General features: G+C 36.3%; 3 protein-coding genes across 3 annotated transcripts; all 3 read right to left on the minus strand.

The window, feature by feature from the left end:
• Positions 1 to 271: 271 nt before the first annotated feature.
• On the minus strand, positions 272 to 3576 carry LOC125218216 (probably inactive leucine-rich repeat receptor-like protein kinase At3g28040). Its single transcript, XM_048119846.1, has 2 exons — positions 1913 to 3576; positions 272 to 1827 (listed from the first exon to the last, which is right to left on the minus strand). Exons 1-2 carry the CDS (start codon positions 3433 to 3435, stop codon positions 390 to 392), a joined length of 2961 nt encoding a protein of 986 aa, XP_047975803.1. The 5' UTR covers positions 3436 to 3576; the 3' UTR covers positions 272 to 389.
• Positions 3577 to 9093: 5517 nt separating this feature from the next.
• Positions 9094 to 13294, minus strand: LOC125223348 (uncharacterized WD repeat-containing protein C2A9.03-like). The gene is made up of 10 exons (XM_048126461.1): positions 13131 to 13294; positions 12796 to 12921; positions 12475 to 12642; positions 12262 to 12348; positions 11022 to 11156; positions 10729 to 10839; positions 10458 to 10549; positions 10276 to 10378; positions 9902 to 9988; positions 9094 to 9749 (listed from the first exon to the last, which is right to left on the minus strand). The coding sequence occupies exons 2-10, from the start codon at positions 12904 to 12906 to the stop codon at positions 9336 to 9338; spliced, it is 1308 nt and encodes a 435-aa protein (XP_047982418.1). The 5' UTR covers positions 12907 to 12921; positions 13131 to 13294; the 3' UTR covers positions 9094 to 9335.
• Positions 13295 to 16557: 3263 nt separating this feature from the next.
• On the minus strand, positions 16558 to 23862 carry LOC125219472 (aspartic proteinase 36-like). The gene is made up of 10 exons (XM_048121449.1): positions 23639 to 23862; positions 22185 to 22314; positions 21819 to 22063; positions 20795 to 21019; positions 19864 to 20023; positions 19700 to 19773; positions 19070 to 19157; positions 17779 to 17854; positions 17091 to 17162; positions 16558 to 16975 (listed from the first exon to the last, which is right to left on the minus strand). Exons 1-10 carry the CDS (start codon positions 23860 to 23862, stop codon positions 16830 to 16832), a joined length of 1440 nt encoding a protein of 479 aa, XP_047977406.1. The 3' UTR covers positions 16558 to 16829.
• Between the last annotated feature and the right edge of the window lie 1324 nt (positions 23863 to 25186).

Here is a 25186-nt window from a genome sequence, read left to right on the forward strand (position 1 = left end):
GAGACCAATATCCCATACTATTATTTATTGTTGTTGTATTTTTGTGTATCCATCAATTTATTGTAGATGGATGTACATATACAAGGAAATACTATAAATCAGTCATCTGAGTTACATGGATTTGAATCACACTAGATATCTTTCCTGCATCTTGATTTGGGTATCTTATTGCTAACACTACATGTCTACATCCATCATTCCATCAGACACATATACGTAAAAAAAGGAAAAAACTCGGGTTGCCACAATTGTGTAGTGATTAGTGGATGAATAAACAAAAGTAAATATAAATAAAATTGGAATATAGATTGAGAAAAACAGAGTAATTAGGAAGATGAAAGAAAGTGCAGTTGATGAAAGAAAAAAAAAGAGGTGAGAGTGAGAGTAGATTAGAATTGTGGATGAATTGTGTTGGGCAGTGGCGTGTTGATGACCTGCAAAATCTGGAGCACCTCAGCCATGGATGGCCTGCTGGAAGGTATCTGTGATGTGCAGACGAGTGCCAGCTTTAGAAGCGGCAGCACCTCCTCCTCCGGATACTCCCCCATTCCAGGATCCACACACTCCACCACATTCCCTTGCTCCACCGCCACCCTCACATGATCACTCAGTATCACCACATTGTCCTCTCCGTACTCCACCGCCCTCCTCCCCGTCACCACCTCCATCACCATCACCCCGAACCCGTACACGTCGCACTTCTCGTTCACCCTCAGGCTCTGGCACGCCAGCTCCGGTGCCACGTACCCCATCGCGCTCTGGAACCTGTTGCTCACCACGTGCCTCTCCAGCTTCGTCAGCAGCCGAGCCAGCCCGAAATCCGATATCTTTACGTTCAGATTCTCGTCCAGCAGCACATTGCTCGGCTTCAGATTGTAGTGTATGATGGGCGGCCGGAACGCGTGGTGCAGGTGGGCCAGCCCCTTGGCCGTCCCCACCACTATCTTGAACCTCTCCGCCCATGTCATGGGCGGAGAGGCCTGGTGCAGCCTCGCTTGTAAGCTTCCTTGAGCAGCATAGTCCGACACGAGAAGCTGGAGCTCCGGAGTCCAGTAGTAGCCTCGCAGCGGGTTCAGATTCGGGTGTCTCGCCTTCCCAAGAATCCGAACCTCCCGATCGAATTCCTCCTGGTACTGCACCGTGTTACTCGTCAGCAGTCTCTTGATAGCCAACTCCGTTGTAGCCTTGTACACGCTTCCGAACACTCCCTCTCCAATCTTGGCTGCTTTGTTCAAAACAGAATCCAAATCTACATTGCTAAGCCTTTCCGCAGCAGATTTGGAGTCGAACAAGAGCAGTTTCCCTGCAGCCATGTTGGCTGACCTGGTGGAGCTGGAGCACATGCTCTCGAGCGCGTTGTCGATGAAGGCGATACGCCTCCTAGCCGAGGCGTTGAGCAGGGTTATCACCAGCACTCCGACGGAGATGAATGCAGCAGCGGATATCGCCACAATGGCGGAGACGCTGAGGAAGGTGCGGCGTGGGGGCGAGCGGGCTTCACGACCGGGCTGGCTCGCGTACGCGTAGGGATCGAGGACTAGAGGCTTCGGGACATTCATGACGCAGGGAGACTTGACCAAGGGCGAGCATATGCCCAGGTTTCCCTCGATTGAGGTCGCGTCTAGAGTTTGGAAGATGCCTCCTACCGGTAGCCTCCCCACTAGTCTGTTGTGGGAGATGTTTGCGATGAGAAGATTCTCCAGCCTCCCCAGCTGCGGCGGTATCTCACCGCTCAATTCATTCTCCTCCAGTTTTAGAATCTTCAGCTTGCTCAACAATGACATTGATTCTGGTATTCGCCCTGTCAAACTATTGTGAGATAGGCTCCTGCAAATCACAAATCATAAATCACAATCACATTCACAAGAGAGACAGAGAGATATTGATCACGATTTCAATTAACAAAACTCACAGCAAGTAGAGGGAAGAGCAGTTGCCGATTTGATCAGGAATGGGGCCTACAAACGAATTGTCATCGAGCTGAAGGATGGCGAGGCTGCCGGAATAGCATATATCGCCGGGGATGGATCCGGTGAGAGCGTTGCTCCGGAGATCTAAGACGGTGAGATTCTGGAAGTAGCCTAGCTCCGGAGGCATTCTCGATTCCAGATGGTTCCAAGACAAATTGAGGTACCTGAGCTTGCTCAGCAGCCCCATTTCCGGCGGAATATCTCCCACGAGATTGTTCCCTGACAGATCCAGTATCTCAAGGCTCTCATAAAGCTTGCTTGACGGAGGAGGAACGAAACCTGTCACTTCGTTTCTAGAAACATCCAATTCCTCCAATTTCAGGTCAAACAAACCGCTAGGTATGGTGCCGTTGAAAGTGTTTCCGCCCAATCGAAGCACGGATAAGCTCCAGCACTCGCTCAGAGAGCTCGGAATGTCTCCGATCAGCTTGTTATAGCCTAGATTAAGAAATTTCATTGACTTCAGCTCTCCAATGGATGAAGGAACGGAGCCGGTGAGGGCATTGCCGGAGAAATCCACGTGTTCGAGGCTGCTCATTCCTCCGATCCAGTGAGGGAAATCGGCGGTGATGAAATTGGTGGATATGCTAAGATAGGTGAGTTCGTTCAGCTTCTGCATAGACTCAGGAACTGCTCCGGTAAGGAAATTGTAGCTGAAATCGATTTTGGATAAATGTGGACAGAGACCGATGTCGGAAGGCAGGAATCCAGAAAACTGATTTCCATGCAAATCCAGCTCCTTCAAGTTGTGTACGGCGGCCATCCCCGCCGGAATTTCCCCGGAGAGGACGTTTCTAGAAAGATCTAGAGTCCGGAGCCTCGCCAGCGACCAAATCCCTTGGGGAAATCCCCCAGAGAACCTATTGGTGGAGAGGTTGAGGTGATTAAGCGTTACGCATTTGGAGAGGGAGGCGGGGAGCGGGCCTTCGAGGCGGTTTCCTGCCAGAGAGAGGAAGCGGAGGGAGAGGGAGTTGTCGAACATGTTGTCGGCGAGGGGGCCGGAGAGAGCGTTGTGGGAGAGGTCGAGGAACTGGACGGCGGCGAGGGAGGGCGGGACGTTGCCGGAGAGAGAGTTGCGGCTGAGGTTGAGATGCTCGAGGGTGGGAATGAGAGCGAGGTCGGGGGAGATGGGGCCGGAGAGGTTGTTGTTGGAGAGGGAGAGGAGCTTGAGGGAAGTGAGCTTGTCGAGGCCCCGGCTGATCTTGCCGGAGAGGGAGAGGGAGTCGAGGTGGAGCTCGGAGACGCGGGCGTTGCCGGAGTTGCATTGGACGAATTTCCATGCACAGGGAGAGGCGTCGTCCTCGTTCCAAGAGGAGAGGGACTGGTGCGGGTCGAGGAAGGCGGTTTTGAAGACGATGAGGCCGAGGACGTCGTCGTTCAGCTGGAGGACGTCGCCGCAGAGGCAGGGCGGCGGGAACAGATATGAGAGGAGGAGTAAAAGTAAGGCGTAGCGGTGATACTTCATTTCTTTTTGGTGAGTGAGTGTGAGAGGTGGAGTTAAGAGTTTAGGTATCCATTTGTTATTGGATGAGAGAGATGAAGGGTTTCAAATGCAGCTCTCTCTTTGCTTCAATAATATTGCAACTGTTTAATGAAGTCATGGAAAAGCAGACGAATGTGAGCGGAATGTTTTTAACTTCTTTCTCTCAATTTCTCTTATTTTATTTATCAACATCAAACTCTGTATGTAAGTATAATTTGTAATATCATAAATCATTTATTAAAGTTTAAACTTGAAGCAATAAATTTGTCCTAATTCTACTGTAAATCGTGTACTGAATCTACGTACTAATACAGACAAACATGTGTGTGGTAAATGTTCCTGTCATTTGATGGATTGTAAATTTATTTATGTCTTTCCTTATATAGATGAAACCGAGTACACTTTTTAATAGGTTATAATTCTGATTTATTTATAAGTGAGAAAATTATCTTAACACGTAATTTAGGAAAAGAATAAAATAGACTAGAAAAAATTGTATTATTAATAGTTAATAAGTTAAATAGAAAAAGAGTAAATTAAATAAATAAAAAGAATAAAATAGAAGTATTAAAAATTAAATTAGTTTATTGACATTCTGAAAAGAATACACAACTTCATTCTTGTATCTTGGGTGAGGGAATAATATTTTTCAAATAATACATTTGTTTAAAAATAAATAAATGACTGAGAAAACTCATTTGGCTACGGTGGGCACATATGTGGTATATCACATGGTAAGAGACTTAATGTCCACCTGGTGTTTTCTATTTAAAACTATATAAAGTTTTACTTTGAAAAATAAATACTACTATGGGAACCAATCGTTTTCACTGTTTAGGTACGTAGCTATATTACATCTAAGATTCTAGATAATGGAATTTATTCGAGTTTAGCGGTGTATTTGGTAGCTATGTTACAGATAAAACTTATAATTAATTTAAGAATTTTTTTATAAAAATAACTCCAACTTTGCTCATTTGGTGACTTTCTAGTCCAAATTCGTTGCAGCAAAAAAGGCAATTCTGTCGTCTTGGCGACTCCCACACTCTAGCCCGACATCATGTGAGCGGGTTCAATCAGGGTATACAGTAGTCCGTTAAGGGGGAGACTTTAATCCACTAACTGCCAGAAGCCCATCTCCCAAGACCTCACACTGAGAGATGGAAGCAACTACACGATATCCTGCAATTTAAACTCGTAAGATCTACCCCTCCGTTGTCAAACGTGCTATGCCCATGCGGGAAAATATAACTTATAGTACTAGTACTATTTAGTATTCATTGTACATTTTATAGCTCTCAATCAATTAGTGCAAATAAAATATATCTGCTTCCTCGCTTCTGCATTTAGAATGATTTACAATATTGGTACTTCTATAATTCTTATTACCTTTTTTTTAAATGTCAAATTGTAAGTTTTTCTAATTGAACTATAAAATGCATAATAATGTAAATTATATTTATAATTATTATAAATTCAAGCTAAAAAGTCATCATACTATCAAAATTTGAGCTTTTTTTTGAAGAATGTCCTATTAATTTAAGCTTGTAATCTAATTATAAATTTTGATCTCATGAAGTGTCTCATAAGTAATCCATGATATCATAAATACATTATTTCTTGGGCGCCATGGTACGATGAAGTACATGGAAATAGAATGATGATTTTTACCGTTATTCCATTCATTTATTTGGTACTATTGTTTCTTAGGAATCGAATCACTATTCATATCTTTATGGAATAATCATTCATTTCACCTTTGATATTAGTCATTTCATTCTATTTGCATTGACTTTATTTTGGTTTATGATAAAATTACTCAAGTATATTATTATAGGGATAATGATATAAAATTTGAAGTACGTTCCGTTACTCCCTCCATTCCATAATAGATAATGACACAAAATTTTAAGAGATGTTGTTCTATGTGTTGAGTGGTGAGAAAAAAATAGTATATTTTTATTAATGTGACATCTTTTGTGGGACAAATTAAAAAAGAAGTATGACATCTATTATGGAACGGAGGAAATATTTTTTAAGAAGCTTGAAAGTAGTCTTAAAATTTTATAAACTTTTGAAAATATATAATTTTTTCCATTCGAACAGAATAGATTTACATACTTTTTTTTTAAGTGGAAACGAGTTATGAACATTAAACATAAAAAGAACTACATAAAAGTCAAATACTATCAAACCTCAAAATTCTATTATTTAGTAATCCATAGACAAATGAACTTATGTGACTTGCCATGAAATCTATGTGACTTGGTCTGAATTATAAATGAGACGACGGAGTTTCGACACCCTAATTCTTGAATTTGGCGTTGAATAATATGTGTCCTATAACCTAATCTGTCAGGTTTAAAGAATGACTCACCGTGAAAATTTGGTACCAATATTAAAGTTTATGATTTTGAAGAGCATTTTTGAAGTTCAGAGATTGGAATGAAGACAAAAAAAAAGTGACAGGTATATTGCTTGGTGAAGTCCAGAGTTATGCTTTTCTTCTCTACTTCGCTCTTGGTTGCTTTCTTGAGGTATTATGTTGCTTGAGTGTTTTGGTGCTGTTTGAGTGGTTTGTTAGGTCTTCTTATTGATAGGTTTTATGCGACCTTTAGCTCGTCATTCTTTAGTATATTATTTTTGCCAATTATTTTTCTGTCTTTGCTGGTCTTTTGAACTTCGATTTGTACGATTGATCTTGCTCGCTATTTTCCGATTTTAAGCTTTTTTCAATTCATAAAGAAGTCTATATGGATATATTATGTTGTACAGTATGTGTTAATAATTTTTTTAACAAATTTATGAGATTAAAGTATTGAGTACAATAATAATATGTTGTATATGTAATAAATGTTTTATATTAAATTAAAGTATTGAGTACATGTGAATTAAACTAATATCTCAGCTCAAAAGGGACTTGTTGCAAAATGAATAGCTTGATTTATCTATTTGAAGATATTAGGTCATTTCTTACGTGCGCATTGGGTAATACTATTGTACCAGATAAATAAAAATAAATAAATAAACTGGAATAGGAAATACCCCAAGGCAAATTGAAGATGTCGATGTTTCATATTTCAAATATATATTTTACAATATTTAGTTAATTTATGCAAATTTTGCATAGTTAAGGTATACGAGCATTTCGACTCTTTCTGTGTCGCTTATTATGTCATTTGCTCTCTTGTCTTCTCACTTTTCACATTTTAATTTTCTGTGATATTTAATTAGTGAACAATTTTCAGTAGCAACTGCTACTCTAACTGCTTCTGTTTGTTGTTTCTTCACAGAATGAATCGGAATTTGAATTTTAACTTCCAATCCCACATAAGTTCAAAATTTATATTCTTATGTTATTTTCCTGTCACTTGTCGCACAATTACCAAGCTGTTGTATTGCTCTTCAAACCTTACAAACTCACTCATTAGTTGATTGAAATAAGTCAGGTAATACTCATGCAAGCAATCAATTCAAAAGAATTTACTATACATATTTTTTGACTTCACATTCACCACGAGTTATGAATTACGATGCACACATAGAGCTAATATGAAAGAATATAAATAGATTTAGAAAATGGAATTCACTTTTGAAACTAAAACAAGAGTACTAATTTCAATCTTTTATATATGTAGAAATTAAATAATACTACTACTCCAATATTGTGTTGAGCACCTTTTCAAGTGATGACAAAAGATGATTCACATGATGCAGATGGGCAGTCACGGGATGAACCGATATGGCCCCACTATATATTATATCATCTCCTCCATATATTCATAATCAAATTCATTTTATAGTATCTTTTTCCATATACTATAAATTATAGCATTCACGAGCTTATTACAAATAATTAAGTAGGGTTTTGCATGGCATTGGTCCGATAATGATTTGTCTCACATGTGTAATAACAACTATATTAGACTAGTGGAATATTTGAATTGGATTTACGAATCACACTAAGTTTAGTGAAATCTATATAGCTTTTTGGGGTGGGTACTTAATCAAGTATTGAGTGTTGACACGTTTCTAAAGAATACTTTCAATATAGCTATGGATGCTTTGTATTTGGTTGTTTATCTTATGTGAATTGGGCTTTACAAATTATTTTCTTCAACACTTGGATAAGGGAGTTACTGTTTACACCACATCGTCCAAAACAAAAAGACTAAGTTATAAATGACATACTCCTCCGTTCCCAAATAGTATGAACTTTGAATTTGACACGGGTTTAAATAAATAAGTGGAAAAGTAAGAGAGAGAGAGAGTGTAGTGGAAATAATGTTAGTGAAGAATGGAGTCCACATTATTATAATGATACAAGTGTTAATGATAATGGTATAAGTTGTAAATAAAATGATGTTAGGGTAGTAGTTGTTTGAATTTTTCAAAATTAGAAAGTTCATACTCTTTGGGGACGGACGAAAAATGAAATAGTTCATTCTCTTTGGGGACGGATGAAGTATATTTTAATGTATAATTGGTAAAGTAAGAGAAAAGAGGAAAATGTGGTGGAAGTAGTTGTAGTAGATTATGGGATCCATATTATTAATACTCCATATTTATTGTTTAAAACTTTCTATATTTTAAAATTGGTCTAACTTTATGGATGGTCCAAAATAATAAAATTAGTTTATTAATGGAGTCAGTATCATAATCATATATGGATAAGTAAAATGAATAATATAATATAATTTTTTCCTTATGCTTTCAACTTGACAATTATAGCGCACACCATAAAAATAATTTGCGACCCAGAGCTACAATTCCATTTGCATTATTTGTTATTCAAGGGTAGAACATAATAAAGCCATACTTCATTTTAGTATGATGTTCCATTTGTAGTTAATGAAAACAAATGGTATATTTGAAATGGTATTTACTTCAATTCAATTTTGGATGGATGTGTAATAAATTCACAAAGCTATTTGAACATGGAATGTGGTACACAGTTATTCTAATTTCTACATTGTGGTGCATCCCTAATTGGTCATTCATCATCATTCTCTTTTTTCTTTCCTCTGTCTAGTCTTCATTCTTCTTTATAATTCAAAATATAACAAATGGATTTTGATACTCCAATAGAAGAAGAAGAAGAGGGAAAAAAATAATTCAAGCTTTTGGTTTTGCTGTCGTTTTATGCCTTTGCCAATCTGTTTGGTCTTTGTCACTCTCAGCTCAATCACATGCACATGCCATTCTCAAACAAAATAATTTTGGTAACTGCCAAATCTTCTCCACCCCAATCTTCACTCACTTCAAGTTCAACTCATGACAGCTCAGTAATTCCCTTATCAATTACAGATTAAATAGTTAAAATATTTTACTCCATTTTTCTTGCCTACCACACAATAATAGCCCAGCCACAAGATACTTGTAAGTGACCTCTTGGCTACTTTGCTTTATTTTTGGCAATTTTGTTCAGCAATTTAAGTTTCAAGTACCAACCAATGATTATCCAATAAAGATGTGTAAAACTCTCCAATTCCCCTGTGTAACAGAACTTTACCACTTCCAGCTTCAAAATAGGACAAAATGCATATTCAGCTTATTTTTTAATTTTATTTTTATCCATTCCCAACAATTTTGTTCCTTCACCCTAAAATGGTTAGTTCTTAACAGTTAACACTACATCAATGAAAACAACCAGTCCAAATATTTCACCAAAATTGTCTCTGTACAAAGCCAATTAGTTTCAGCTAACTGCCCAGAGAGAAATTTCTTTACATTTCAAGATAAAGAAAGCTTTCTTTTTTTTCAAAAGCATGTTAAAAACTGTACACGTTACCTTATCATACTAGCCTAGAGCAGGCAATAACGATGTTTCTAACCTGTCATGTGTTCGTCGGTAGCATGGTCGAGAAGGTAGGGAGCGCGACTTACGTAAGGGAATCAAGATATTCGTATGTGTGCCTTCTGTTGAACTGCAGCAAGCTCGCGTACGTCCTGTCCCAGATTCCTACAAAGATGGACTCGTCGTCTGGACTCAGAGACACACCGGTTATCTCCCCAAAGAAATCCAACTCTTGCCTTTGCTCAAAGTTTTCTCTAGTGCCGTAAATATGCACAAAATCTGCCGGTTCAGCCATCACCAGAAACTGTCCGTCTGCTGAGAAACGTATTGATCTGATTGCACCGATGTTTCCATTGAGAATTGCAACTGGAGATGCCAATTTTCTCACATCCCACACTCTGCACGTCTTGTCTTGATTCCCTGTGGCGAATATCCTTCCATCCGGATGCCAAGCAGAGGCGAATGAGTAGTCTAGATGACCGGCTACAGAAGCAACTTTCTGAGAGAGAACATGGACATTAGTGTATAAATTTTTAATAATAGCTTATGTTCATTTCTGTGTTCTGATAATTGGCAGCAAAAATAACTTTTGCACTTACATCCAAATAAACTGAACATTTTATAGTAAGACCGAGTTGCAGTAAGACTTACCCTTCCATTTCGGCCATCTACAAGTAATCCATCGCAATCATCTCCAACGACAGCTAGAAGCTTGCCGTCAGAGCTCATTGATGTATGCTGCATTAGAGCACAACTTTCAGCAATATGCTCCGAATATAAGTTATCTTATACTACTCATTACATAAATAATTCCTCAAACATTCTCATCTATCAATAGCACCTATAGCACAATTCCCCCCTTGCAAACAATTAACAAAAATTTCACGAGATCTAAATCACAGAATTATATGTTATCTAGATCTAAACTGAACCATTTCTTGATAAATGGGGTTTCATGGGATTATATGCAGCTAGTGTATTAGCACACAGAACAAAATTTAAAACAAATGAACGTAGACACTGACATTGACTGCCCAAGGGAAGTGGAAGTGGTTAAGGAGCTGAAACCTCTCCATGTCATATTCTCTTACACCACAATCGTTATTGGACGTCATGAAATGTAATCCGCTGCATGATAATCAACAATTCAAATCAGTTAATTGAGAAGAAAGTCAAATAAAAAGGTGAATAACAATGTTTGTGTTACCTTGAGCTTTCATATATATCAATGGCATTAATGATAGAATTCTCTTGATGTGTAGTCCTTGTGCAAAAGCTTACGCCCAGTTTATCCAAGGACTACAAGCTCAAAGAAATACAGATCAAGCATGAGATGATGAAAGAGAACGGTCGAGTATGAAACATAAGTTTTGCAAATAAAGTAATGATTTTGTGAAGGCAGGGGTCAAATTTATTTTGCGGTTCGTTTCAAACTAATGATCGATAAGGGCATTCAAAGTTACGATGAATCTGCTCACCTTGCAGATAAGTTCTCCATGAAAGCCACCTGCCACCAAAAAACGATCTTTCACGGCCAGTGTGCTCAACTGTGTTCGTGTAAATCCTTCCAGCAGGGTCCCTGGATATTTCTACATGAAAAATTGAAAGTAAAATTGGTGAAATAGAATAACAAACAGGTGCCAGATGGATCTATGCAAAACTACATGAGAATATCTAAATGCAAATAGAACATGCAAAAAGATAAATATATTTACAATCAAAATAATACATAAACAAATAGAAAGAAAATGTTTGTATAAAATCTATATACCTCTGTCGGCACAATATTCCCAGAGAAGTTTAGTACTTCGGTCAAATTCTGGAGTAATGATGACCAGTGCATAACCGAATAGTTTGAAACCATATAAACATCATGTTTTGATGTAGCCCAGACCAAGTTCCTCAACTGCACAGCATATTCAGAAATAAGCACACTGTAAAGTGTAAAATTCTATGACCAGTAAAAAGCACAAGAAACCTCAAGCAAGATTCTTGTCGCTAAAGTTCCAGAGCAACATTGTCCTAGGCTCCTAGCTAAAGATTCATATACAGTGAGTGACATACAGGCAATCCATGTGACCAGTTGACAGTCCAAAAGAGATCATATGTTGAGATTCTTGAATTAAATCTTTCATGGATATTCTTTTACAATCAAGTTATGGAAGTCTTGCAGATAGAAACAGGTCATGGTTTGGACAGGTAGCAGTCATGCCAGAAATGGGACAGTGGGGAAAGCCACCATTTTAGATATATGCTATGCTGTGAGAAGGGGGTTATTTTTTCTGAGGGGGCAAAGTTAACAGTCCACACCAGATGAAGTTAATTCAAGTACACTAGAACCCCCAAATACATCGACAAGTACAACCAAGCACCACCAAAAAAATGTAGTTTGAAGAGATGAAAAACAAACATAGTGTATATGTGACTGGATATGATTTAATGTCATATTCATCCAGTTATCAGCAGTAGAAATCCCAATATCCAAATCATTGAAAATCACTGATGCATGCAGAAGTTAAGGTTAATTTTCATTAGTACATGGGTATAGAAGGTTTAACGCCATCATTTCAATTCTCGTCATTTGTATGACAATGATGGAGGAACTAAAGAGATTTATTATCCATTACCATTATCTGCGTCTTGGACCTTCACATTTCTGAGGTCAGTGTTGGATAGCAATAAACATTAGGAGCTCATAGCAAAAATGAATCATATAAATCTCATGTCACAAGTTGTGATAAACTCCAAAACAGAATTTTCAAATGATGTGTTATAGAAAGTCAGAAAACAAGGCTTCATAGAATTTTCAAATGATGTGTTAAACATATTTGGAGTAAGTCTTGGTTGCATGCAGTTTCACAAGCCAGAACAGACAAGCAAGGCTTCATAGAAGATATTAAAGTTCTGGAAGAATTCATTTCTTACAGCAAACTTCAATAGTCAGAGATAGGGAAAAAAAGAAATAGCTTATCGATCCATTGACAACTCGAACATTTAAAACATGAACCAACCTGAAAATGCAGGACCGTAGGCTTGACAAGTCTTGTATTATGAAAGAATTCATAGTATCTACCTCCTTTATCAGTTGGATTGCCCTCCTACAAGAATAGAAAAGAGAGATTACCAACATGGAACCTACCCTAACCCACAAACTTGATCATGTACAGGAAAAAACAAAAGAATTCAGGAAAAGTAATGAAAAAAGAAAAATTCAAATTCCTCACCTTATCAGCAGCTTCAGTGGATGAAGGTAAATTTTCATAATTTCTGTACTGCTCAAGACGAGTCAATCGGTAGCTTTCTCTGGTAATATTTAAGATATCCCATGGAATACCCTGTATATCTTTTCCTTCCCTTGCTTGTGAGGAAGATGTATCTGTCACTTTCATCATCTGCTCAATCCAAATCAAGCCAAATCATCACAAGGCACATTCAATAAGATTAGGCTTAGCTATTACACACACACATACAAAACCACTTGATCATCCATATTAATTTTGAAAGGAGAAGCAGGACAAGTAACATTCGTCCAAGAATGTGCTAACCATCTCATACTCATCAAGATTAGCATCATCATCAGCAGCATGGGATTCCTCATCAATTCCATCCATACTATCCACCGTGTAGTACTGTTGATCACCCCCATTAAACGACATCGTTTACTTCTCTTTCTACACCAACATCATAGAAAGAAGAACACAAATTTAAGCCATCACTTTTTCAATTAAAAAAATCCAAATTGCAACAAGAAAATAATTCCAAGATGAAAACTTGAAAAAGTTGAGCTGCTAAAGTACAATTAAAGGAGGCGATTCACAATAGATACAAAATGAGCTTCATTCGAAAACTGAAATGGGAACGGTAGAGAAGTTGGAGTTACCTGAGAAAAAGGATAAAGAAAGTGAAAGCGAAGAGAAAGAGTGGAAGCAGTATAAGAAGCAAGCTATAGGAATAGGAAAGGTAGAGAGACAGGGAGAAGGCTGCGGCCTGAGAGAGAGAGAGAGAGAAGAAATTGAAGAAATTAGTATAGAGAAGGAGAGAGAGATTGCATGCGTATCTATATCTATGCAATGGGGGAATAAATGGGTGTTTGCGGTGTGGGGTCCACAGGCCTGCGTTTTGTGGCTCTATTTGATGATAATATTGACTCTACTTAATACTATTGTTGAATCTAAAAATATCACGTTTTAGGTGTCTGATTTTCGTTGCATATCATATATTACTTGTTTAAAACATGTATTTGGGCATCATCTATGCAGTTCAAAAATTAGATCTAAAACCTCATTATACGAAACTGGATTAAGCTTGTACTCAACTACTGCTATCTTTTTAAGATTGCAATAATAAGTAATTGTCCTAATAAGTGGATATTAATTCAAAGACACAATGAAATAAATGGTCTAGAATTTGTCATTAATTTTGTTTATTGGGTATAAAAATCAATCCACATTTTTGTGATCTAGATACTACTTATTTGAAGTTACAATTACAACTAGAACCCTTACTCTATTAATCCCGAAATAGATGTCATATTTAGGCAATGACAAAAGATTTTAGGAGACCGTTGTTTTATGTGTTAAGTTGACGTCTTTTTTATGATACAACTAAAAATAAGTGTGATATGTACCTTGGAGCTGAGGTAGTATTAGTTTTTTTGAATATGATACATGTACAAACCTTTAGTTATCCTAGAAAAACATTCTCCATTTGCGGTTGTATTTTATTGCTGATAAAAATTGTATCAAAATTTTTTTTTCCATTGTTTGGAACTCTTTTAGTAAAATAAAAATATATAATCCGGAGAAAGCAGTAATCATCGTTTCAATCACTGACGCAAAGCATTCTCAGTGTAATCTACTCATTAAAGATGGTTGCAATTTGATAAGACTATAGTGGCGATTTTGTAAAACGAAATTGAGACAAATTCCTCAAAAGGTTCCCATGTAACTTTTTTATCAATGGACCCATTCTAAAAATTGTTAACTTAGTTTTTGATCCAACCACAAGAAAAACATTGATTTAGAAATCAAATACTTTATAAACACAAAAACAGTGCTGCGGATGTAGTTTGGGGACTATGATTTCACGTTACAAAGTAATTTAAATCGGTAACAGTAATAAATTTTGCTTGTACAAATATGTGAAAAATCTTTGGTAGAAAGAATGACTTGTTTTAATTAATTAGTGGTTGTTTTTCCTTTTCTGAACCATTTTTCACCTTATGAGTATTTATATTTGTTGAATTTCAAATTTGTAAAAATCTATCTCAATTCTCAGTTGTTAAATAATGGAGTATATTTTGATGGGATTACTTAGTAGCAATGGCATATTTACAATCTTTTCGAATTTAAATAATGCATGCACCAATATAATAAAATTTCGTGATTGTCGAATTTGTGAACCTGGCAGACCGGTGAAGGCTGCATCTTTTCTCTTGTCACACTCCATATAGTAATTATCTATAATTCTAAATTAAAACTACAGAATATGGTTCTTGAATTAATTTCATAAGAAATATTCATGAGTATATCCTATATATTCCTATAAGACATACAGTACGATACTAAATTAAAACCATATAAGTGGCATCTTTGTAAAATATTTTTATCTAACTAATAAATCAGGATCCAATCACTATCATAAAAAAATTATTACTATTAATTTACTTTATTAAAACAATAAATGGTAGGTATAAGGGGAGATAGTATTTAACTGAGGGCCGTAACATCAACAACGACTAATTATTAGATACCTTGTTCCTAGACAATCATCTATCTTTATAATAAATTAATAATATATATGTGCACTTATGTATAATGGCAAATGCTACAATTTCGTAGTAGTTAGTGACGATACTCATGAGACATAAGCACGTCCAACTTGTTCTACCCCCTAACCCTATTGCTTTAATTTCATTTTCATATTTTCATTAAATTAGTAAATATAAATACGAAAAACTTGTACCACCATATAATAAATATGCTGCAGTCTAATCGAATTATTTCCCTCTAAAAAAATACTACCACCGTCCACCAAAATTTATCTCATTTTTTCATTTTCGTCCGTCCAACAAAATTTGTCTCATTTCACTTTTTACCATTTTTGGTAGTGGACCCTACATTCCACTAACTCATTCACACTCACATTTTATTATAAAACTAATATATAAAAGTAGGATTCACATTCCACTAACTTTTTCAACTCACTTTCCATTACATTTCTTAAAATCCGTGCCGGGTCAAAGTGGGACAAATTTTGGTGGACGGAGATAGTACTCCGTAGTATATAAATATAAATATATATGATGTATTCCTAAGTAAAGGAAAAAAAAGAAAAACGAAGCCTTTTCATTGTTAGAAATAAAATACTACCTTTTCATTGCTTGCTTTTCCATAATTACATGTACTTAAAGGGGAGCAAGGTTAATTATGATAAGCTTCTTATGTAATGTGATGATAATCATTCTATAACTTAAAAAACGTGAATGGAAATAAATGATAATTTTATAAGTAATATTTAAACTTTACCTTTTACTTTCTTGTTTTTCACTCTTCTTTTTTGGTAAACTGATTGCAGTTTTCCCCTCTATATTTATACGCACAAGAAAAAAATACACTACTTAAATAAGAAATGAGCACCATTTTCAACTATTTGGATCACGAAATTTAAATTAATTGAAATCTAGAAGTACAAGTCCCCCAAGTAATTTATTTCTGGAACAATGTTCTACTTCTAGATCTTTCATCAAATTATATGATTTCTAAAAAAAGTAGATAAAATAAAGTATTTCAACTAATCCAAATAAAAGAGGAATCCCACCAAAAAAACATTCTAGATGCAATGAGAGTCAAAAGTTTGTAAGTAGACCGACAAAATCTATAATCCTACTTACCACGCCATCCTTATATAATACTAATAAATTTGAGAATTTCTAAACAGAAGATCTTGTGATTGTGGAATTAAATAATTTAGGATTTTTACGTGGACCCTTTTAGGGCATTCGTTTAACCTCTCATTATCAATGTTTGGCTGATTTTTTATTTTTTATTTCTCTTCCATACTAATGCTTCATGTTTAGTGTGGCAAATGTCAATAACATGTAATTATGTAAATGCACGCATACTTAGACTTAGGGTTCCATCTATTTTGAAACACCTAAATCATTATGTTATGTAAACTACCTACTCGACTTGCTTTTATTCAATTCCTACTTGATGATTTGGATTAATGAGTTATCTACCCTACCAAACACTATAGATAACCATAAAATTTCATCATAAAATCATTTGAAGTTTTACATCTCAATATGATAGGATGCATCTATTATGACCACAATAATCTTTAGAAATAATAACACTATGTTCTCATCTGTACAAACAACTATTTACACCATGTAATGCAGCTTACAAAAAAAAACGCAAAATCGTATCTAGCAATGACCTACAATTCTGTGTTGTAATAATACTGTAAGCTTAGCCAATTTCTGAGATTATTATGCACATTTTGGGATGAAGTTTTGTGGTCATTTACTTCTTCCACTTTTCAGTGTTTCCTATACTGATCTGTTTGTGGTCACTGGTCATTGTATAAAACAATGCAACACAGCCATCATCAGTAAGATGATTACAACAGGGGGGGTGAATTCCCAACCACGAGACAGAGTGTGAGCTCCCACGAGATGCACTGAGCCAGTGATTTCGTCCTTTATTTGGATACTCGATGAGCCTGGCAAATATTTTCAAAAGAGCAACCATCACAAAGGACGTAATAATATTTATCTCAAGAACCAGGTCAAACCAAAGGCTCAAAATGATGATAACGAATGTTCTATAACACTTACAGTTATATTCAGTCCATCCAATTGCATGTTTTTCTAGATCATAAAGGACCAGCTTGTTGGCAAGAACCAGATCTGCCAAAATTAGACCAAGCTAAATTCAAAACTGAAAACATTACCAGAAAATATAACACTCTTCAAATTGTGAATAGTTTTGTATTGACCAGAGCTAAGCAATTTAATATGTAGAAATTTTCCAAGAGTACCAAAACCAGTGTGACAAATGGAATCTTGGTTAAGAAAGTTCGGAAGTTAAAACTGCAATATTGCAAAAGAGCTTAGCTGCTAAATAATTGAGAAAATTTCTTATGTCATGCTGCTTGCTACATCAGAAATAAAATACCGGCATCATGGCAAGGAATAGAAGACTAACCAAGAAACTTGAATGCAGTAAATTTATTCATATTTCGCAAGGGATGCAAGAGATTTCAGTATTTCAGATCAAACAACAAATGAAATTTTAGTGGGATTTGGAAGTTAGAAAATTGTTGTGGCTCAGAAATTCTATGCTATATTGAGCAGCTTTGGTGTCAAAAAGTAAGGAACAAGTTTATGAGCTCCAGAGGCCTACTAATGATGGGGAGACAGATTTAAAGGTATAAGATTAGGGTGCTCCTTCGAGGGAGATGAACAAAATAAATATTTTCTTCTAAAATAAATAGAACGATGATTAAAGATTGCAAGGTCCTACCTCCTAAAAGTGTAATATTCTTTTTATCCTGGGACTCCAAGCCACTGTTTTGCCAACCAATGCACATCAAGTCTTCCTGCCCAGAAATAACAAGACAAGGGGAGGTAAAATAGCAGATTTTAGTTTGCACTTGCAGACCTATCAAAAATAGTTAAGAGAGACAAACTTTCCTCTCAAATAAAAATAAAACAAATATAAATACAACATATTTTCAGAATATAACTAACTGCCAACAAACCAAGAAAATAAGATGTATCAAGGAAAAACAAAATGCTCCCTCCCTTCCACAGTAATAGAGTCATTTCATTTTCTGCACTCGTTTTCGAAAAATGGTACTCCCTCCGTCCCAACTAAGTTGAGTCGTATTCCTTTTTGGGATGTCCCAACTAAGTTGAGTCATTTCTCTTTTTGACAAAAAACAAAACATCCAATTATTCTTACTTTAATCCATAACCTACTTTACTCTCTCTTCATCTTTCCTACTTTTCAACACAGTTTCTTAATCTTCATGCCCAAAAGTTGACTCAACTTAGTTGGGATAGAGGGAGTAATAATAGTTAAAGTGGAGAGAGAGTAAAGTAAGAGAGAGAATAATGTAGAGAAGAATCTTATCTATGGTATTCTCTCTCTTACTTTACTCTTTCTCTACTTTAACTATCTATAATTATTTTTCTAAAACGGGTCCAAAAAATGAATCGACTCCGAGGTTAATAAATTTCAGAATATGATAATATATAGTTCCAGTGGCAATTGTAAACAGATCATTTTAGCGAAAACACCAGAGTTTCAAGAAGTACAAAATTATACATTCTCTATATCTAATTCAATCACTTGAAATGTAAAATCCTATAACCATTGAGATGTTTGTCCACCAGAATCCAAGCTCTGATGCATTTAGTAAGTTGCTTGCCTTCTAGGACCAATCTCTCTAAGTGTAACTATTAATTTGACGGTTAAATTGAGGCAGAGGTGTTTACATGCACTAAAGAAGATAACTCCAAAGATAAGATGCAATCTACCCCTGGTATTTTCTCAATACTGAAAGAAACAGCCGCCACAAGAAAATATAGCCAAGAAGTTCATTTTGCTAGTAAAGTTGTGCAAGCTCTCCTTGCTATAATATGAAAATGACAACGCTAGCATTTTAAGTGAAATGTCAGTTACAATTATAACTATCAGGCTTAAAAAACAATTTGTATTACACATATATATACAGATATAGTAATAAATATTTTATTAAAGTAAATAAAAGATAATATGCATGCTGTACTTGTAAACAGAATGTACTTACAAATGAGAACAGATACTCGTGGGGATAAACCCTCAGAGAAAGTGAATTTTGAAAATGGAGGGTCACAATTGGAAATCCATCATCAACACTACAAAAGGTGAAAACACAGTTATTAAGAAGCATTACCTAAAAGGAGAGCTAATAAAAAGTATAATTTTTTGAGTGATCAAAGATAGTACTGCAGATAACTTCATCTATAATGCATCATTTTGAAATGAGAACCATCAAACTGTCGAATACAATCATACAACAAGGACTTAACGTATTCAAATTCTTCAAACCGAAATGTGCATACAATATAGAAATACATCTGAATTTGCAGGATGCTTAATATATTATGGATCAGAACGTCAGCACTTAGCTAATAACAACCGTACAGAACATACTAAAGATCATATATAATATGCCAGGGGAATGTGAACAAGTTGAAGCGTAGAATTCAAAGGAAATTACGAATTTCAGAGGTATAAATTAATTATAGTCAAGTGACCAGAGACAGAAAGAGATAAATCACTTAAGAGCTATAAAGTACAGCCATCCTATAATCACTACCAATTGCCAAATAATGACCTCTAGCATGCATCAAATGGTATTTGACTCATTCAAGACAGTATTAACAATGGATGCTACCTTCCGGCAAAATCGAAGCATGTATATTGGTCGTGAAGCAATTGCAATTTCAGATCCATCTGCCAGGAGAGTATCTAACAATTATAAAGGACAAAAAAGGGTAAGCTTCCCTCCATCCAATTTGGCAATCAAAGTGCGTATAATGAAACTTTTACAAAAGATACCTTTTTTACTAGTGGTTCATAAATCATTTGTGGAAGATATGCCAATGTGGTACCACTGTCAATTATTGCTCCCCTCTTGTCTGCCATATAGATATCTGTAGTCAGATTCAGGAAATCATGACCCACTTGGATTCCAGTCATATTGACATTGTAATGTGGCCTACAATTTCATTAAATAATTGCTATAAGAGAATGGAGGCACAAGAGGCAGCTTTAACATTATAAAGATAACAGTAACTGCAAAGTTTTGTAAACCGGAAACAACAGAAGACAATCAAGTACCAATGCCAAGATCTTTTACTAGCATAGTGCAGACCAATGCAGAATGAATCACTTGTAGAATTGTCTTAATCAACAAATCTAAAGTATTGCAACAAGATATTGCAAAACAATCTTTCAGAATGAACCACATCCCTATATTTGGTTTATTCTTGAGGATGTGCTCCTCTACATTGCTCCTACACCTAATCTAATACTCCATCCGTCCCAAGGAAGATGACCCCTTCCTTGGGCGGTACGAGATTTTATGCAACTTTCTTTTGTGTGTTCAGTGGTGAGAATAAAGTAAGAGAGAAGGAATAAAGTAGAGATAAATGTGTTTCCATTTTACTAATGGTTCATCTTGGTTGGGACAAATCAAAAAGGAAAGTGGGTCATTTTCGGTGGGACGGAGGGAGTACTATGTTGAGAATGCAAGAATTTGTACGAAAATATGCATGGCCAGCAGCTTTTTTTGAGCAAACAGATACACTGAATCATTTGCCAGTTCAACCTCACTCCCCATGATCTTTATTAGATATAACTAAAATCTTACATGATAATCTAAAAAAGACTCAAGTACAGAAATTCAACAGCATACAATTTAACAAAATGTATTGAAGGACAAGGTTAAAGACAAAATGCATATGTTATAGCAATGAATCTGACATACTGGTTTGACACTAAGGGTGTTGTATTTACTAGTGGTTGAACCACATGCCCAATAGCAAAGATACCTCCACCATTGACACCATCTAAGCAATGAGCAAACATCTTTTTCACTCTTCCAGACGAAGCCAGCTGTGAAAGCAATGACGAATTAGATTTTCCAAAACCCAATATTCCATTAACTGCATCATCTGATGGCCCCAGATCTCCAGATTGTTGGGCACCACATCTGCTCAGAAAGGCCTCACTCAATCATTGGATTAAATGAGAACATAATAATTCTAAAATACAGGAAAACTTCAAAAACCAACAAAGATAAGAATACAACATTTTGTTATATAGCATTTGCATGTAAAGCCATGAGATGAAATTATTACAAATCCCTCGACTCTTATTTCGAGATATAACTGCAAGTCTGCAACAGATGATGAAACTATAATTTCCTATCATATGCATAACAGTTTGAGCAAGAACCAAATACAGCAGAGAGAGTCATGAGATGGAGGAGAAATTATGAAGAGAACATAAAAAATGAAATAATCATGAACTAACTTCGAAATCATTTTAAAGGCAATCAATGTAAACATGCTGTCACAGCTAACTCATTCATAGTCACTCTGCAGCCTCTAGGCATGCAAATTATGACATTCAGAGTGTTGATTAGCATACAAATTATAGCTATAATAGATGGAACAAGTATTAACAAATTCATAAACTAACAAGCAGCAAGTTTACCAGGAAAAGGAATGATTTTAAACCTTCTGTATCCTAAAAGCACCTAACGTTTAAAGTGGAATCACCACTCTAATTTCTGTTATGGTTTCATCCCTCTACTGACACACTTAGGGTAGATCCTGATGCAAGTAAGATTGCTATGTGTCAAAGGCATTCTCTATTGCAATGCACGTCAAATGCTTGAGATTAAACAGCCACTCAAATAATCAGACGTACACAGTAATAGAAGTACTCACTAAATAATAGTAGTAACAATAATAATAATTAGCATTATTATAAAAACAATTACATACCCAAAAATAACACTTCCATTTGCTGATTTTGTTTGCAAATCCCCAGATATTCGATCATACTGAACAACATCCTCAACAAAGTATCCTATAGTATAGCTCCCATCTCCATAAACCTCAGTATACAAGCATGATGAATTAGCATTGCAACCTGATAAGCCTCCACCGACCTCTTTACAAAAATCTTGCTCACATGACACTAGTTTTCCAGTAAGAGAATCTTTTGGATTGTAAAGGGGAAGTTCAATCTGCCAAAACATAAATCAAGCACAAGATAATCAGGGATGAAGGAATCTCTACTGCAGTAAGACCACTAAAACCTCATCCTGGACAAAAAGTACATAAGAAACAGGTGAGGTCGAATCATACACCATGGTAACCTCGCCGGGGACATTGATGGCACTGAATGCAGTTAACCCAAGTTATATCAGTTCCCGTGTCAACCTGCACATAATAATCTTTTGACGGTGTTCCAATGCCTATTTTAGCATAGTAGAGCCTGTGTCATCAATTACACAAGCAAGAAGAATGATGTGAGATTTGACACTCATATGCGGAACCTTAAAATTATAACCAGTTGTGTTTCATCATTATCATTCTGCAGGAGAAAGTTAAAAAAAATAACCACATATCCAAAATCTGCTCTTTAAAGTAGCAGCAGGAAGGTTCAAAAAATCCACATACCATGAACAAATAACAACTTTTCAAGTAACTTGAAGAATCAGTGAATAACATAATACTTTTGCAAACTGGTTAGTAGTAGTAGTACTTAATAGTAAACATTAATTGCCAGGGTTAGCATCTTAGTAGTGGAAAGCTGACTACTTGCATTCGAGCATGCTTGTGTGAGACCCAATAATATTGTACATGACTACATTCACATGTAGGGTATCTCATATCTGTCCACATTATTTGCAGATAAGAGTGAGTGGTTCATGAGAAACTGACGTTTAGGACCAGAAATCTCTAACCAATCCCATGGTATAGAAAACTTCCGAGGACCCGGCACGAATTTAGAGTTTAGACTAGAAATTGTATAAATAAGAAAACACACTAAACGCATAACCGAAAGTGGACTTGAAACACCATGGCTTGGCACATAAGATCGATATTGGTTCGTGAGTATATTTTCTACATGTGTGGGCATAGCTGTTGCCAAATTGGGTGGGCATAAATTACAAGGCAAAAGCAGAAGTAATGGAGCTGATCTGAAGATAAGACAGGGCAATCATACCATACAAACATGCAAACATGATTAGTTGATTAGTAAACCTTGAGACTTCTAAGTAAAAGTAGAATCCATCAACAGCGATGCATCATTGTATAGTGTGATTAGTAACTTACACATGCAAAGATGATTACTGCGTACAAAAGTAAATAGTATGACATTCCACCTAGGACCCCCTTTAAAATCCTGTTATTCCTCGAATTCAGGAGGGACACATAAACACGGTTTTCATTAACTCCCAGCAATTGGCGAAGTAACGATCCACCTTACACAACATCCAAGATTGAATTGACTAATTGCTACACATAAATTTGACACTAGAACAGTGAAGCACATACTAACGAGGAAACATGCAAGATCAAACAACGGAAAACTAAAAACTTAGACAAACAAATTAAAACGAGAATTTTACTAGTATATGACAAGATCCAGCCACAATTCCACGAATTACAGTGAAACTAAGCATGAATTCACGATGAGAAACATTTTCCACCACATTCAAGTAGCAAACCACCGAAATTGTCCATTCTAATTAAAAAACAATCGCGAAAACGGAGAAGGGAATGAAAAGGAGTAAAGTAGAACAAAAGCGCACCCAGAAGCGTCAGGACGACCGGTACCACCGAGGGGCAGGTCGACGCCGGCTAGGATGGAGAGGTGGCGGATATCATCGTGAGCTCTGAGGGCGCTGAGAGTGGCGTCGGAGCCGGAGAATTTGTAATTAACTTTGATGACTCCGGCGCCGCTTCCGAAGACTGGGTGTAGATAGAGAAAAATGAGGAGCGAGGGGAGAAGGAGGGAAAGGAAGCGCGACTCCATTTTTTCTGTGTTTCTCACTTTCCTACTCCTTATTAATAAATATTTAAATTTAAATTTAAATTTTTAAATATGAGAATGGTGATTCGGCCGTTCGGGGGTATATGTGTCTCTTCATTATATTTGAACACTAAATGTTAAAATTCGTTAAGAGCATCCGCAATGATCGGCTAGCGACCGGCTAGCCGATTCGTCGCGCTAGCCGATCGGCTAGCCGAACCATTGCAATCGGCGAGGACGAAATCGGCGAAATGGATCGGCGGTATCGGCGATCGCTCGTCGTTAACCGAAGTTGGCTTATTGGCCGATCGGCTAGCCGCCATTGTGGCGGCCCGATCGGCCAGCGATCAGCCTTGGCGCTTATTTTTTATTTTTTTTTATAATTCTTTTTTAATTCTTTTTTTAATTTTTTTTTAATTCTTCTTTTTAATTTTTTTTTATTCTTTTTTTTATTTTTGAAAAATTATATAAACGCGATTTTCTCTATCTCTAAATTTCTGTACAAGAGCAACATCTAGCGATGGACAACAACAACTAGCCCAATACGAAATTAAGACCTAAAACAAAAACATGTCATAACGGTGCAAGCCCGACTAACATGGCAAGGGGCCGTCGCCCCCTTGACCCTGACTCGCTGACCGGGCAGCGAGTTCGTTCTAGCGGCAAACTATAACGGATTCAAGGCCTACTAACATTTTTTATGTATTTTTTTAATAAATTAGTGAGGAGTAGAGTGGGGCGGTGGCTCGTGTGTGGAAGCCCGGATTTTTTTTTTTATTATGCAATTTTTTTTATTTTTAGTTAATGTACTTTTTTTTAAAAATAAAATTAATGAATTTTCCCGTATATGTCTCGTAAATTTAATTCGGAAATTTAATCGTGATTTTAATTCCGTAAATGTAGTATATTTTGAATTTATTTTTATTACGGCTGGCCTATGGCTCACCTAAATCTGATGTGGCAGGTGGATTTTTTAGTGTTGCTGACGTGGCAGGGGAGAGAATGGCTAGCCTATTGCTGGCCTATGGCTGGCCTAAGCACCATTGCGGATGCTCTAATAACATGTGTTAATACGTTAATAAGAGTGATTAACTTAAAATTAATATAAATAAATGTTAATTAAAACCATTTTTGGCATGTTAATTGCTGCGCTTACATGAGAGTATCTCTTAATAAATGGTTTTTTAATCTCTTAGTAATAAATGGTCATATCTGTTACTAATAAATGGTTGTCGGTGAAAAGCGAGGAGCATTCGCAGTAGGGCACTGGCTATTACTCCCTCCGTCCAATAATAGGAGTCCCATTTCTTATCGGTGCGGATTTTAA

Source organism: Salvia hispanica, chromosome 4, assembly GCF_023119035.1.
Source record: "Salvia hispanica cultivar TCC Black 2014 chromosome 4, UniMelb_Shisp_WGS_1.0, whole genome shotgun sequence".
Taxonomy (NCBI): Eukaryota; Viridiplantae; Streptophyta; class Magnoliopsida; order Lamiales; family Lamiaceae; genus Salvia; species Salvia hispanica.

Coding starts and splice junctions, on each gene's coding strand:
- LOC125218216 (XM_048119846.1), bottom strand. CDS start 3,435: ATGAAGTATCACCGCTACGCCTTACTTTTACTCCTCCTCTCATATCTG. Junction 1,828..1,912: donor TGCTCTTCCCTCTACTTGCT/GTGAGTTTTGTT, acceptor TGTGATTTGCAG/GAGCCTATCTCACAATAGTT.
- LOC125223348 (XM_048126461.1), bottom strand. CDS start 12,906: ATGTCGTTTAATGGGGGTGATCAACAGTACTACACGGTGGATAGTATG. Junction 12,643..12,795: donor ATCTTGATGAGTATGAGATG/GTTAGCACATTC, acceptor TGGATTGAGCAG/ATGATGAAAGTGACAGATAC. Junction 9,750..9,901: donor TAGATGGCCGAAATGGAAGG/GTAAGTCTTACT, acceptor GTTCTCTCTCAG/AAAGTTGCTTCTGTAGCCGG.
- LOC125219472 (XM_048121449.1), bottom strand. CDS start 23,862: ATGGAGTCGCGCTTCCTTTCCCTCCTTCTCCCCTCGCTCCTCATTTTT. Junction 19,158..19,699: donor TGCTTCGATTTTGCCGGAAG/GTAGCATCCATT, acceptor CACCTTTTGTAG/TGTTGATGATGGATTTCCAA. Junction 17,163..17,778: donor GAATATTACACTTTTAGGAG/GTAGGACCTTGC, acceptor TAATTTTGGCAG/ATCTGGTTCTTGCCAACAAG.